General features: G+C 40.4%; 1 protein-coding gene across 2 annotated transcripts; it reads left to right on the forward strand.

Moving 5' to 3' along the window:
• The first annotated feature begins 1,399 nt into the window (after positions 1–1,399).
• Positions 1,400–15,943, forward strand: LOC147320539 (uncharacterized). Of its 2 annotated transcripts, none has more exons than XM_086308622.1 (30): positions 1,400–1,863; positions 2,654–2,733; positions 3,306–3,380; positions 5,626–5,696; positions 5,784–7,036; positions 7,823–7,862; positions 7,945–7,982; positions 8,063–8,193; positions 8,280–8,358; positions 8,494–8,552; positions 9,194–9,244; positions 9,340–9,407; positions 9,526–9,569; positions 9,671–9,710; positions 10,196–10,230; positions 10,352–10,479; positions 10,606–10,720; positions 10,830–11,251; positions 11,339–11,543; positions 11,847–12,003; positions 12,689–12,853; positions 12,996–13,118; positions 13,438–13,483; positions 13,570–13,673; positions 13,771–13,895; positions 14,036–14,407; positions 14,511–14,794; positions 15,049–15,150; positions 15,515–15,661; positions 15,761–15,943. In XM_086308622.1, exons 1-30 carry the CDS (start codon positions 1,772–1,774, stop codon positions 15,862–15,864), a joined length of 4,755 nt encoding a protein of 1,584 aa, XP_086164748.1. In that variant the 5' UTR covers positions 1,400–1,771; the 3' UTR covers positions 15,865–15,943. The 2 variants fall into 2 exon arrangements, with proteins under 2 accessions (XP_086164748.1, XP_086164749.1); XM_086308623.1 differs by having other exon boundaries at positions 1,402–1,863; positions 11,342–11,543.
• Positions 15,944–16,374: the final 431 nt, after the last annotated feature.

The raw sequence follows: 16,374 nt of genomic DNA on the forward strand, positions 1-16,374 counted from the left end.
CAATGTGGCCAAATACACCGTTATCCTCTATGACAGCACTTTGAATTCTTTCAACTTTATTGCATTGTATGCAATCACCCTTGCACAAATGGCTTCCTCTTGCTGCTGGGTAAAAACAGGCCTTCTTCCACCTCTGCGAGGTTGTTCACAGTGGTTCTTCCAACATTTGGTTGCATCTTCTGACCGCCCTCATCCATTGTGAGACTGTGATTGACACCCCCCCCCCCCCCCCCCCCACACACACACACACACATCCTTACCCCTCTTCCACCATGCTGACCTCCCATTTCTGTGTCACAGAATTGTAAAAAATGGTACAAACGGAGTTTGCATGTTCTCCCCGTGTTTGCGTGGGTTCTCTCCGGGTAGTCCGGCTTCCTCCCACCGTCCAAAGACATGCACTTAGTGGGGATAGGTTAATTGGTTAATCCAAATTTCCCATAGGTGTGAATGTGCGAGCGAATGTGAGTGCAAATGGTTGTCTGTCCCTGTGTGTTGGCCCTGCGACAGACGGGCGACCTGTCCAGGGTGTACCCCGCCTCTCGCCCCATGACAGCTGGGATAGGCTCCAGCACCCCCCGCGACCCTGAAAAGGATAAGCGGACGTGAATGGATGGTACAAACTATGTCCTGCTCGGTTCATATTTGCTTGCCAATTGAGGGTTCATGGGATTGATCCATGAGTGACTGTGAACAAGAGGCTTGTCAGTGGTTACAACTAATACTTCACACACCTCCTCATCAGTGAAAGCTGAAGTTCACCTGAGAGAAATTGTTCAATTTCGGGGACATTTCCAGGAAAAAATCATTTAAAAAAGGTATAAAATTTGCTTGACAGCATTTCACCAATTTTGTATGTAATGACTCAAGCAATGAAATGAAGACTATTAGTTTTATTGGGAACTAATAGTCTTTCAGCATCCAAAGGTATAGTTCATTTTGACTGACATGACATAAGAAAATGATAATGTTGTCGACCGCAGAGAATTGTATGAAAGCAACTGATACATGTCCAAGAGCATTTGCAATTTGTTCAGGGGAAGGAGAAATTGGTACCATAATGTGCAGAAATGACTAAATGTTATGGAGGTTGCACTAATGGTTTTGAGAATTATTATTCTGATCTGAGAAAAGCACCAAAGGGACTGAGAAAAACTGTAAACACAAGCATAAGAGGCAGAACAGAGAAGGAAATAAGAGAGCGTGCTCATGTGGTGGTGTGTGACAGACAGACTCTGACAGACTGCTCACAGTCCTGAAAAACAGGCACTTACAGAGTAATGGTGCGTGACTTCTTTTTTTTTTCGTAGCAGTCGGGCCACAATGTTAGAGCCCTGCAGTGTTGTCCTGGAAACACTTTCAGTTGTGTCTATTACTGAAAACACAGGTTTATGACACACCCTGAGGCACACCTGTACTGACAAACAAAAAAGAAAAAGAAACACACAAATCTCTTCCTTCCAAAAACCTACAGGGAACTTTAAAGGCAGACGATCGGACTGTGTTATTATTTTTGGGTCTAGTTTTACAATCAGACAGCTTCCTCTTTGGGTGGTGTTGAAATGTTAAACCAAAGGTGCCAGAGCTGAAGAGAATGTATGTGACGTCCACCCGCTCACCTTGACGTCTCATGGGCGTGCCACATGTGTCAGCTATTGATTGTGCATGAGAAAGTGGTGGAGAATTGACAAAGCACACAGCCGAGAGCACTGGCTAGATTTATGACTGTTAATGTTTGTTGTTGAACGTTTTACTTCGCCCATCGGAAGCTATGTTCCACAAAAATGAAGACAGAGTCATGAAGGATCCAAGGATTTCTTCAGGCAGACTTCCTTGCCAGCAAATATCTGCTCCTTTAGTCAGGTAAAGCGAGATGGTGGCGGTGGAGGTGGTGTTGGTGGCGGTGTCTCTCCTTTTCCTTAATGTGGAGGGAAACACATCTTAACTCAGAAACAGCAGCTGGATCGGTTTTCAGTCAGGATTATTAATCCAGATGGTTCATACAGATGCGCTCATATCTATAAATCACTTCCTTATGCGGCATCAAATAACATTAAAGTCATTTTTTAAGTCACAGAATCGAATTATTTACATTTTTTATTTGTTGTTATTTTGTATTTGCAAAGTAGTCACGCATTTTTTAAGGACTGATGTTACTGGTTATATAAGAATATAGGAGAGGATGCACCCTATGTGCCAATAACAATGACGCTTTCCATGGATGTGAAAGAAGACATTTAGTTATACAGTCAGTCCACTTACTCACTGTTATTCTGCTTGTTATTTAAAAAAATAGGAGGCAAAGTTTGGAGAATTGTACATGCAAATTATTTGCTGCCTAATAATAAGAGATTCAAATGAACATGAAAAAATAACTATTGATTCATGGTGTATGTACTCCATACATCATGTGCACTTTGAAGGTAATGAATTTGTTCTATTAGACCGCGCTCACTATCTTGAAATCGTTCAAGTGTTTCATTTGGCATTACTCATCTGTTAACAACCAGAACTGGAGATAAAACCTTTAAGACACATTTTAATTACAGCCTTTCAGCATTTGTTAGCATGGGTATGATGGTAGGGCTTTTCTAGATTAGTATGACTCAGTCTGACTCTTTCTTCTGTCACTTAAACTTCTTCAACTTAACAGGGTGAAGAAGCCAGGCTCGCTTATCAGATGTTTCCACTTGCTGCAGACACACCTGGTGGTCATCGTTGTCCTCTTAGCAGGTATCTGACATCAGCTGTGACACAAAAGAGATGAAAAAACACGAAGACAATTGAGCGGAGGCGGCTGTTTAGTGGACCAACAGCTTTGAACCTCTAATTATAACCTGCAATGCATGGCATGCACACGCACACACATACAGTACGCACACAAATACCTTGAACTCTTTCATAATATACTGTAACCAGTTAGTCTAGTTTTGTTTATTAGTCGTACTGCTATTCTGAGAAAGGCACAAATGGAGAAGACTAAAAAAGACCACACAGAGAACAGGAAGTGAGGGAATGGAAATGCATTTCAATGACTTTGTGCAACTACCACAAAGTGCATTGATTTTTAAAGTGTTCTGTTTTTTTAAAAACAGAGTTTATGTGCTGAAAAAATTCAGAATTCCCATTTTCCAGCGTGTAGGATTTAAAAACCACATTAGGAACTTTGTACACTGAAACTGGATCATGTTAATGTCCATCAACGTGGTGTCTAGTGTTCAATACACACGATTGGCTTTTGGTCCCAAAACTCTCCATGAAGTTGCCAACAGTGGTAACTGAGAACTTTTTTCTTTTCCAATCAGGGCAAGCCTCCTGCAACCAGACCACTACAACTCCTTCCCCTTTTACTGTTTCTACTACAGCTCCACAAATATCAGGTAAATGAACCCTGATAAAATCTGCTCACCCCTTGGCTTTGTAGGAAAAACGTTTGTTTAATCTGTGTTACTGATTTGTATGTCACTCAGTGATATAAGTGTTTGATCTTCAAGCAAAACTTTAATACTTGGTTGACTTAGTATTTGGTTGAGAAACAAGCACAGAGATAACAAGTTTACTGATAGCTGGTCACAAGGTTTGCACACACCTCAGGAAGGATTTGGGGCGACTCTGCACGATATGCGGAGGCAGATTGGGTGGATTCTTTTATGTGAGGACCCATATGCAGACCACAGTGAGACGAAAATGGGAATTAACTAAAAGTGTGCCATTTATTAAGGCAGATACACCAAACGGGGGGAAAGCAACTAAACAGAGGTATGCCTGAACTGGGGAAACAGAACACAGAAGAGCCACGGGGGTAAAGCAGACGCGACGACAAAGGTCAGGGGAAAACTCACACTGTCAAGAACCTCAGTGTACACTTACGATAAGGACCCTGGAAGCAGATTAATGTGCAGCCACTCAGAACTATGTACAGGTTTATTAATAAACAAAGCAACTTGATGAAAACAAGGGAACCAAAACTACAAACTCAAGCCAGGGAAAAACTGGGAACAGAAAACCCTGGAGCGCCCGTAATCTGGACTGAGGGAAAACTGCAACAGAGAGGAGAAACACAATTACTAGAGTACTGAGGAATGGCACGTAACAGCCAGAAAAAGTTAAACGTCAGGGCTTATGATTAGAGCCGGACCATGAAACTCAGAGGGGGAAGAGTCCATGGAGGGAGTCTGAGGAGGCAGGAACGAGGATGGGAGGTGAACAGGCATGGGGACAGGCAGGTGGCAGGATTCCAGCGCCGAACGTCGTTCCCTAAGTACATAGACACAAGATGAAGATGAATTCCGAAGTTCTCCAGTAAATACAGAACTTACGAAGAGCCTAGTTACCACCGAGGGGTGACTAACGGACTGGCGAGGAGCAGCCATCTGCGCCGGGTGAAGTAGTCCCCCGGCGATTGTCTCGAATGGGATGCAGGTGTGTAGGAGATGGCGCAGCCCGAGGGTGTGGAGCCCATCTATGCCACTCCATGACCTTAATATGCTTCTTTAGCCACACCTTTGTTCCTCTGCAGCATATTTTAAGCCACTGTCATGTTGGAAGTTCCATCCATGACCCGTCTTCAGTATTCTGGCTCAGGGAAGAAGGTTCTCATCCTAGGTTTTATGGTACATGACCCTGTCAATAGCCGCTCAATGCAGCGAAGTCCCCTGTACCTAGCCCAAAGCATGATGTTTCCACCTCCGTGCTTGACTGTGGGGAGATTTTCTTTGGGTCATACTCAGCATTTCTCTTCCCTTTTGGCGTCATCTGACCACAGCACTTTCTCCCAAGGCTTCTCCTCCCCCAGGATGATCATGTAGGTCTACAATCTTGTCCCTGACATCCTTTGACCGTTCTTTGGTTGTGCTCATGATGGCGGAGAGGTTTAAATGAAAGAAACTGATTCTGTGTGCTTTATACACATAATGAATTGAGAGCAGGTGAATCTGCTCTTGATTGATCGATGTATTGAAATCTGTGTGTCACATGGGAACGCAGTCAGTCTGCAGGAGCCGGATTTCTGGTTGGGTAGAAATAATGTTTATTTCTCTAAATGACATACAAATGAATTCATAACTTTTATGTTATTTTTAAATGTATTTATTTATTTGAAAATTAGAGGCTGTTCATTTTTTTGCAAGTGAGCACTTCCACTTCCAGCAGGGGATCAAATAATTATTTCCCCCACTGTAGTTGACTTGTACAGGTAATAGTATTTAAGTAAATTAGGCTAAATAAAAATACAAAAAATTCTCAAAACTGGGGCACATTTTTGAATGGCCTGTTAACATTAACCACCATGAAAGCCATATAATTTGGAATGTAACAGAACAAAAGTGCTCCAAATGGCAAGAACAACACAAACAAGCTAACTATCTAAAACTCCACCCCTGTTAAAATTACCACAGAGCACAATATTTGCCATGGAAATTAAATATAGTTTGACATTTAAAATGAGCAGCCAGCTTCAGTTGCAACACATCAGGTGACTGTGAGTCAATTCATTTTTGGTATTTCTATTTTTGGCTCCCTTTCTCAGCCCTTAGATTGCCTCTTTGTTACAAGCAGCTGGTATGTTGTCCTCCGTTATAGAGTTTAGCAACTTTTGCCAATGATTCTCTTTGCTTTGTAATGCAGTATACTACTTTGTTGACATTACGGTGGATGTCACTGGACAGATCAAGAACGAATCTGAAATCATTGCCTGGGTATGTAACATGTACGACAGCAGGCTTATTAAAACACCAGATGTAATGCTTAAATCCTGTCAGCAAACCATATGCTCTTTTCCTCAGCTCAAGCAGGTTTTCAGCACCAAGCTGGAGAACTGCGTGCCTCCAAACCCTCCAGAAACTACTGCCACACCGACCTCCCCACAAACTACACCTGCAAGTACTGTCAGTGAGACAACACAAGTGGCCTCATCAACACTGAACACTTACAACAGCACAACAACTGCAGTAACCACATTACAGAGCAATAGTACAGGTGCAACATCCACGGCCTTAGAAGGCAACAGCACTACAGCAGCAACACCCACGGGAGGCAACAACTTCACAACCACTGCAACAACATTACAAGGCAACGGGACGACTACAACAGCAACACCAACAGGAGGCAACTTCACAACCACTGCAACAACATTACAAGGCAACGGGACAACTACAACAGCAACACCAACAGGAGGCAACTTCACAACCACTGCAACAACATTACAAGGCAACGGGACAACTACAACAGCAACACCAACAGGAGGCAACTTCACAACCACTGCAACAACATTACAAGGCAACGGGACAACTACAACAGCAACACCAACAGGAGGCAACTTCACAACCACTGCAACAACATTACAAGGCAACGGGACAACTACAACAGCAACACCAACAGGAGGCAACTTCACAACCACTGCAACAACATTACAAGGCAACGGGACAACTACAACAGCAATACCAACAGGAGGCAACTTCACAACCACTGCAACAACATTACAAGGCATCGGGACAACTACAACAGCAACACCAACAGGAGGCAACTTCACAACCACTGCAACAACATTACAAGGCAACGGGACAACTACAACAGCAATACCAACAGGAGGCAACTTCACAACCACTGCAACAACATTACAAGGCATCGGGACAACTACAACAGCAACACCAACAGGAGGCAACTTCACAACCACTGCAACAACATTACAAGGCATCGGGACAACTACAACAGCAACACCAACAGGAGGCAACTTCACAACCACTGCAACAACATTACAAGGCAACGGGACAACTACAACAGCAATACCAACAGGAGGCAACTTCACAACCACTGCAACAACATTACAAGGCATCGGGACAACTACAACAGCAACACCAACAGGAGGCAACTTCACAACCACTGCAACAACATTACAAGGCAACGGGACAACTACAACAGCAACACCAACAGGAGGCAACTTCACAACCACTGCAACAACATTAGCAAGAAAAAGAAAACGGAAAAGAAGCTTGATACGTGTAGCTCGGGACGTTAGTGGCAATGGGACACAAAGCAGGTATGAGTGCAACTATTTCTATCAAATAAATGAACAGATGGAAAATGAGATTATGAATTTTCATGGAGCACTTTCTGTAATATATTGTGGCAACTGTGTTGTCGAACCCACACTGTGAAGATTTGTTACGTTTATCATTTAAGGTGAGATTACATTCAGAGTTATTGTAGTTTTGTATTTTTAAAATGTGGTTTTTTTGTTATTTCATTTTCGACTTTTTGTTTTAAATCAGTTTAGTTTCACTTAGTTTCTTTGTTTTTTCATTTCAGTTTAGTTTTTGTAAAAATATTTTGTTTTAGTTTAGTTTTTATTAATTTCATTCTTAGTTTAACATTTTTACCAAACTAAAAAAAAGCTCAAACTAAGAATTTTTTTTTATTTTAGTTCGATTTCCAAGTTAACAAAATCTTTTCAGCTAGTTTTTCATTTTTTCACATTTTTTACTTTTATTCTAGTCATGTTATAGTTTATTATTGTTAACAAAAAGTTTTTTTTCACATCTGCTTTTACTTTAGTTTTAGTTTAGTTTTAACTTTGATTATTTCCTTTGCTGACAGCAGCCAAAAGTTGCAGCTAATGAGATGCCTGCACACTGAATTTCCAATATTTCCCCCCTCTTGTATCCCCTTGAATAAGCATTAAGCAAAATAAGCAACGCTTGTTTGACTTTTTCATAAAGCTGGAGATCATATGAGCAGTTGCACAATCAGTCCTAATTCCACTGAGATGACGAATCATATCAGTTAGTCCTGACACCCATTAACCTTATCTCCATTTACTTTTCAGTTCGAACACTAATGTCATAAATACAACGGGCCTATTTCAAGTGAGTGAGCACATAATTGTGTCTGTAGGTTTCTGTAAATGAAAAAGATCACTTGAATTTAGCCTGATTTGTGTTTTACCAGGGAATGGAAGTGTCATGCGTGACAAAAACTGAAATAAGGTAAGTGAAGTAAAGACATTCAAGTCATTGAAATAAGCTTATCTCATGATCCCTACATTAACACTGATCTTATGCTGCAGAAACACCACGTGCTCTGTGACGCTGAAGCTGAGTCAGGCGGTGTCTTCATGTTGTATCCTCCGCACTCTCTGCGCAGCCACTAACACTTCATCTGATTTTTACGTGCTGGGGAAAAAGGCAGATAGAGTGGGTGAGTGATGCATAGTTACCTACCTGATACGTTTGCAGGATGTTATAAAAGTAACAATGTAATAAATCCTCTGTGTCGCTTAACAGGTCAGCTTCAAAATGTGTGCAATAACAGCAGCACAGTAGAAAACAGCTGCATTTACACTGGTCAAGACAACGCAGCATGGTAAGATCCTCAGTACGGGCAGTCTGTGCTTTCCCAAGTGCTAAATGTTAACTGATTAATCAAAGATAAATTATACTTTTTAAATTCATACTTTAGTTTTGTGAAATTCCATGTTTGTTTGTTTGTTTTTTACAGTAATGAGTCTGCAGCTGCATATGTGGTTCCACCAAGTAATTCAACTAACTGCAGTGCAGGTGAGCTCCAAACTATTCAATGTAAGCATAGTTAAGCTCAGTTTAAATGGACCAACCATGAAAACAAACAAACAACATCATTGCATCAATACATGAATTAGACTGTTACTGCTACTGAAACCTGATGAAGCAACACACTTGTGTTAAAAGACACCAGGAAGTACTTCAGGGCATGTCAGGAAACACACATTTCAAAAGAATAATATTAATTAAGTCTCAGTTACAGTTAACATTATACCTGGATACCAAATCGTGTGGACACGCTACAGAGCATTTGCGGATTATATAGGATTAATTGTTCTGTGAGTGTTTTAGCAGATGCCTAAAAATAGAAAATGGTTAAAAACCCTGTTCTGTACAAAGCATCTGGTTAATTTAGCTTATCATAATAACTGGAAACATAAGGAAACTCATTAAGCTTTTGATTGCATGCCAGGTTAGCCAGCAGCTCGGGGTTGCTTCATACTTGCAACACAGACAATTAAAAACTGAACAAATAAGATTGTAAAAAAGCAAAATGCACAAGATTCTTCTAAATATTTTTTCTAAATGTATTTTTCCCTTAAAGTGTAAAAGTAGAGTCTTGAAGGTGCCTTGATTCGATCCACACTGTAAACCATCATGCTTTGACTTTGTTTCAGGCAACATCACCACAAGCAACTGCAACTGCTCTGACTACTGCAGTGGATCAGGTTAGTGTCACCTATCAAAACCATTTGTAAATCACACAGTCTGAAAGCTTGGTGACTTGATTATCTTTCCTTTTTTTTGTTTCTTTGTTTTTTAGATGCATACTACACTTTTAATATTTCCATACAAGATCCCAATATAAACTATTTAAATGTCACCAACCTGGTAATCTTCCATTCACACAGAACACAAATACATATAAATAAACAAATCATTAATGTAAAAATCATATGAATAAATTCTTGGAGCATCAATGAATCATTAATATCTTCAACTGTAACAGATTTCTCAGCTGCGACAGCTTCCACCTTGCTCTCCAAGTGTAGAGTAAGTTTTGTTTTTTGTCACCAGTTTTTAAATAAATAAATACCTTTTTATCACATGTAAAATACAAAAAATAATAACAATCTTGTAATATTCCCTTGCAGAGGTCTATGTCCAGTGTCCATTAATGCATCTGAGTACAAGGTATTCAACCACCAAATTATGATATTATTGCCTTCATGTTTTTCTATCTCTGTTATGATGATTTAGGGCCAAAGCAAGTTTTCAAAATGTAAGTAAGGCATTTAGGTTGCATTAGGGAAAAAGATAACCTTAAAAAAATCAATTAAACTGAATTGAATTTCTTTATTTGACTTAAAGGAGATTCAATCTATTCATCTAGATTAACATCTTTTGAGTTGTTCATTTTTGAAGATATCAGCTGTAGAGATGTCATTTTGTCAGTAATGTCTTTTTGAACATTACTGACTTTTACCCCAAAAATACTCCAGTTTCACATGACAAGAAACTCACCATGTAATGGAATCTCACAGGAAAAATATAGTTTATGTCCAAAGGAATTTGCATTTCATGTGTTATTATTATATTAACACGTTAAAAATGTTTTAGTAGTTTCCTTTATTACGTTCATTTAAAGTTATTTTTCTAAAACTGACATTTCTACACAGGACGCAAACGTGGCATGTGCAAGCACGTCAACAAAGTGAGTCCAGCTATGTTAGAACATTTGTCTAAAACTCACATTAAATCTCACTGATGCATCTGTTGCATTTGAACACTAGGCTAAAATTGTTGTTGTTGTCTTTTTGTTTTTTCCGTTATAGCCTTCAAAGCTGTAGCGTGATTCTGGCCTTTGCCCGTGAGGTCCCCGTCTGTGATGTAGCAAATGCTGTGGTGTATCTGCTTCAGTCTAAGGAACAAATCAGTTTCAGCGGGCATGTGATCCGAGCGGGTGTGTATACTAACCAAAATAAAACAAGATGAGGACTGAAATATCAGCTCAAGCAGTCAAAAAATAAGTGACGACTTGTGCAAAGCTTGTGCAAAGCTTCTCATTGGTGCTTTTGTGTTTCCACAGCAATTTGTGGAAATTTACAAGCCAATGTCAGCCTGCAGTCTGAGTTCACATGGGTCAGCACGGACATAAAGCCTGCAGATTTCTGTGCTGCAGCAAAGTCTAGCAGCCTCACTTGGTTTGTATGACCTTAATATCCTGCACACTAACCACATTTATACAAAATGTGCTGCAACAGATCAAAAGGATCCAAAGTAAAATGTTACTTCTTTATTTCTTTTTAATAGTCAAAAACAAAACAATGTGGTTATGCAGCTGCAGGACAGTTGTGATCTTCAAAACGTGTCTACCACCACAACCAGCCCAAATGTGACAACCGTGCAACCAAACAGCACTGCCACCAGCACCACCAACAACAGCACTGCCACTACCACCAGCTCTGCTAATAGCACTACAATTGCTGTAAATGCAACTTCAATGCCGCTGAATACAACACAAGGAGTGAATCTAACCACCACCACCAGTGCTGCTAATGTCTCAGTGCCAGCAACAGTCAACACTACTACAACTACAGCTATCACTACCGCTAATAACTCAAGTACGGGTAACACAACTACAACCAAGTCTCCTACACTCACCGTTACTACAGCCACCACAAATCCGAACACTTCTGTGACGACAACTGGAAGTACAACAACAAATTTGTCAGGTTTGTGATCACTTCAGTTGCGTGCACAACTCTGTGGCAATGCTTTCCTTATCATAGCGTCACTGTCTCGTCAAATTGTGTTGACAGCAGCTGAGGCCCAAGCCAACGCACTGCTTGACGAGACGAAAGACGTGTCCAAACTGAACTCCAGCCAGGTGAATCAGCTGGTGTCTAAGCTGGAGGCTCTGTTATCAGGCCCAAATGTCAGCATAGGGCTGGGGAACACATCAGTCAACATTGTCAGCAATCTCCTGGGTGCTTCTCCATCTGTGCTGTCACAGTCCTCCAACAGGTTACAGATTTATTTATTTATTTATTTATTTATTTATTTATTGTGGTCTTTTTACATTAATATTTCATGGAGTGGACAATGCATTTGACCCATACTGTTTTTATTTTTATTTTACTCACAACAATAACCAGATATGGGCTCTAAAGAACACCAACAAAACCCCAGTTTTCCTCTTCCATCCATAGGAGGACAAAACACCTCAATTCCAACTCTTATTTTCATCTTTTTTTAACCAGTAATATTGCTTCTTGTTGTAATTAAAGAAATGACACGTACTATTATTTATTCATTTATTCTCACCAGGATAATAGGGATCGTTGATACAGTGGGGCTCAAGCTGGTTGTTGGAGGGACGGCTCAGACCATTTTGTCCCCGGCTGTTGCTCTGTCAGTGAAACCAGCAGATGGCGCCAACTTTCAGAAAACAACTTTTTCCATCTCAAGCCCCACCAATGTGGAGGTAGGGAAGAATAACTTTCACTTTTGTACAAGTGCTTTGTGTCTCATATAACACAGCATTTCCAGCTTTGTCTAGAGAAGCCTGTAGAAGATATTTAGTGCCTTTTTACTGTCGATTTAATTTTTTATGATTATTTTAACAGGGAGGTTGGAGTAATTGTTTTAGGTTGTAATTGGCATATTTAAAAGAAGAAGAAGAATATACTAACTCAGATTTTGTGTATTTTGTGTATTTGCATGTGTAGTTCAGATTAAACTAAATTTAAAACTACATTTATTTATTTCAGCTTTTCAGAGTAAAGTGGTTCAGTCAAAAACAGGATCAATTCATAAAATACAACAAATTGGTTTAATCATGTGACTTGTTTTTGCTTTTAAAAACACAACCAGGTGATCTAGGTCAGAAATTCTGACGGTTTCTTTTCCTCACAATGACATGACATGATTTGTCAGTAAATCCCTGGATTACACTTGTGAATGTGGGTGTAATACTAAATGTTTTGACGAATAAGCAGCCATTTTGCCACTATTTGGAAGAACAAAGCTGCTCCTCCAAATAGTGATCTCTAGTAGAGAGACGCCAGTTGCCCCAAATAGAAAACAGGGTAAAAAAAAAACAAACAAACAAAAAAAAACAACTCTCGGATGATCGAGTCTGTTAAGCTTGAGGCCCATATGTGTTACAGGTCCGTGGGAATCCCAGACTGAGAAGGAGCGTGACAACAAACTCCTCGATCCCTCAGGGCTCCGTCACGCTGCCTGCCTCTCTCACTCAGAATCTCACATCTCAGGAACAGCAGCAGGTCTCCAGAGTTCAGTTCAATTTCTACCAGAAGAGCACCGTATTCCAGGTCTGACAGTTCAACCAGCAGTCCCCTTCTTATTCACCACTAACAAAAACGCCAACTTACATTATTTTTAATGTAGTGTTTTAAATCTGATACTTACACACTCTTTACAAACTTGTTTTGTTGTCTCTAAATGGCTACACAGGACAAATCCCTGGGAGTACGCAGGCTTAACAGCGGGATCCTAGGAGCAAGTGTCGCCAACCTGTCAATCACAGGACTCCGAGACAATGTTATAATCACCCTAAAAAACCAAGAGCCTATTCCGGTAAGCCTGGTTTCACCAACTGTCATTTAAAGGCAAATTAAAAGGAAATGGTTGTGTCCTCATAGAGAAATTTACTTCTGGAGGAAGCATTGCCTAAGGGCTTCGGCTACAGGTATAACCAGACAAACCAGGCCAGTTTGTAGCAGCGCACACATGCCGGAGCTATACGACCGAGCTACACATGTGTGTGTGGTTAAATGTAGCAGCAATAGGCCACAAACATGCTGTAAAAGCAACACATCCTTAACAGAGAGAGAGAGATAGAGAGAAAACTATCATGTGCAATTAAAGATGATAAACTCTTTTTCTCAAATTACAGGCAAATTTTGTGGCAACGTGTGTTTTCTGGGACTTTGCATTAAATGGTAAGTTGTCCAGCCATGAGTTAAGAGCTTCAGTGAACACAAACAGACGTGTAAAAACACGAGTCGTGTTTGTTTTCTGCCCACAGATGGATCGGGTGGCTGGAGCTCAAATGGCTGTTCTGTCCAAAATAGCACAGACAGTGAGACAATTTGTGGCTGCAACCATTTAACCAGTTTTGCCATCCTGCTGGTAAGATCACCAAAATACATTTTGTCATGTATGTTGTCATGTTTGGTTATTATTCATTAGAATAATAACACTTTTGGGGGGCATCTCCTTCATAAAGGACCTCTCCAGGCAGCCTATAACCAGTCGTGTCCAGAGCACCATCCTTACCTTTATCACATACATTGGCTGTGGAATCTCTGCTATCTTCCTGGCTGTCACCATCCTCACCTACTTGGCCTTTGGGTACGTATAGAAATCCAGAAAATAGATGATCTAGATCTGTTATTCATTACTTATTGCTAAAGCTCTATGAATTTTTTTTTTTTTTTTTTTGCTCGCTGAGGTATTTTTTACATGTTGTCTTCATAATTTCGCCTAAACAGCAAGTTGCGCAAAGACATCCCATCCAAAATCCTGATCCAGCTGTGCTTTGCGCTGCTCCTGCTGAATCTGGTCTTCCTGGTGGACGCCTGGCTGGCGCTCTACCCAGACGCCGTGGGCCTTTGCATTTCCACTGCCTGGTTCCTTCACTACTTCTTGTTAGCTGCCTTCACATGGATGGGTCTCGAGGCCGTCCACATGTACGTGGCACTTGTGAAAGTCTTCAACGTCAATGTATCGCACTACATGCTGAAGTTCTCGCTGGCTGGATGGGGTATCCCGATGATCGTGGTCATTATTGTCATTGCAATTGACAAAAACAACTACGGTCTCGTTTCCTATGGAAGGTTTAGTGATGGCACTACTGATGAGTTGTGAGTACTTTATTTGTAATCTCATTATTGCACATTATCCTACATAAAATCCATGATATAAAACCTCAGAACAACCTTTAATTCTCCTCCGACTCTCCCACAGCTGCTGGCTGAAAAATGACATCGCCTTCTACGTGGCAGTGGTGGCCTATTTCTGCGTCATTTTTATATTTAACTTCATCATGTTTATTGTAGTTATGGTCCAGCTGTGCCGGATAAAAAAACAAAACCCTCAAAATCTCCAGCACCGCAGCACACTGCAGGATGTGCGCAGTGTGTTGGGGATAACCATCCTGCTAGGCCTCACGTGGGGCTTTGCCTTTTTTGCCTGGGGGCCCGTTAACCTGGCGTTCATGTACCTCTTTGCCATCTGTAACTCCCTGCAAGGTGAGCTGACATTTTCTGAGCTGGTTTGTGAAATAATGGTGATTTCACTCAAATCTGGTCAGTTTACATAGTAATTCTGCTGTTTTCCTTTCTTTTGTCCTCAATTTTAACCAGTTTTTATTGACGTCATCCTCTTCTCTTATTTTAACAACAAAAATACAATCGCATCTTTTTCTCTAATTGGTTTTTAAATGCTCCTCTAAGTAACTACTGCACTGTGAAACGTGGCATTAACAAACACGCTTGTTTTGTAGGTTTCTTTATATTCGTGTTCCACTGTGCAGTGAAGGAAACCGTGAGGAGGCAGTGGAGGACCTATCTGTGCTGCGGCAAAATGAGACTATCTGAGAACTCAGGTTAGCGGTGTTCGTTTTATACTGTGTGCCTCAAACTGGTGAAGGTTACTCCTTTATTTGGTTTCATTTAAGAAATAAGTTTATCGACTGTGGGATTGCGTGGGTTCTATCCGAGTACACGTAGACATGCAGTTAGTGGGGTTAGCTGAATTGGTAATTCTAACTTGTCCATAGGTGAATGTGAGTTCAAATGGTTGCCTGTCTCTATGTGTTAGTCATGCAACAGACTGGTGACCTGTCCGTACCCTGCCTCCTGCCCTAAGACAGCTGGGATAGGCTCCAGCGGAAGAGAATGGATGGACTGTGCGATAATTGCAATTCACAATCACGTTTACCTTCATCATGTGGGTCTTTTTTTTAACAGAATGGAGTCGCACTGCAACACAGAAGACGGCAAAGAAGTCATCGCTGACCAACAACACATCTCTTCATTCCAGTACCTCACGTGGCAATAACTCTTCCAGCTCCTCTTTCCTCAACAGTGACATTTCAGAACAGAGTGATGGGATCGGTACGAACTGACATTTTTGCGTTTCTTCTGTCATTGCTGCAACTCTTAGAATATATCAATTTCCCTTTTTGAAATAATGACAGTAGCACTGTTTTACAGGTAGCCCATATGCAGACAGAGTAATCACAGCAGATGAAGACTCAAATATGGATGTGGTCCTCAACGAGATCAACATGCGGCACAGACACTCACAAACTTCTTGATAGTGGAGGGACAAAGCCGCCTCTCTCAGCGCTCATATATATATATATATATATATATATATATATATATATATATATATATATATATATATATATATATATATATATATGTACAATATAATGTAACTGAACAGAGTAATTTATGTACAAGCTATCTGCAGGCCATATGTATTAGCTAAATGACTTTATAAACGAAACTTACTGTTTTAACATCTTATTTCCCCTATTGTATTCTTACAGATATTCTGAACACTAAAGTATTATATATTATTAATATTCAAAGTAAATTAATTTCACTAATGTAACCCACTAAATCTTTCACACAGACCTACATTTCTAATAAAAAAAATTAAGTTAATAACAAAGATTTCACTTTTAAAACAGTGTTGAAATGTATGCATGCTTACATAATTGCTCTAATGGTCTAACAAACAAATTTAAAAGCACCTAAAGTAAAGTAAGATGTTTTGATGTGTCACAGCAGGGGAAGCATAGCTGTATTAATCATGC

The sequence above is a fragment of the Aulonocara sp. 'chitande type north' Nkhata Bay genome, linkage group LG10, assembly GCF_057382095.1.
Source record: "Aulonocara sp. 'chitande type north' Nkhata Bay isolate Kocher_YH1m ecotype deep benthic linkage group LG10, A_spYH_male_GT1.1, whole genome shotgun sequence".
Classification (NCBI taxonomy): Eukaryota; Metazoa; Chordata; class Actinopteri; order Cichliformes; family Cichlidae; genus Aulonocara; species Aulonocara sp. 'chitande type north' Nkhata Bay.

Excerpts from the sequence above, each read along its gene's own strand:
- LOC147320539 (XM_086308622.1), top strand. The coding sequence starts at position 1,772 with ATGTTCCACAAAAATGAAGACAGAGTCATGAAGGATCCAAGGATTTCT. Across the intron at positions 5,697-5,783 it reads AATCTGAAATCATTGCCTGG|CTCAAGCAGGTTTTCAGCAC; the intron begins GTATGTAACATG and ends TCTTTTCCTCAG. Across the intron at positions 7,983-8,062 it reads GTGACAAAAACTGAAATAAG|AAACACCACGTGCTCTGTGA; the intron begins GTAAGTGAAGTA and ends CTTATGCTGCAG.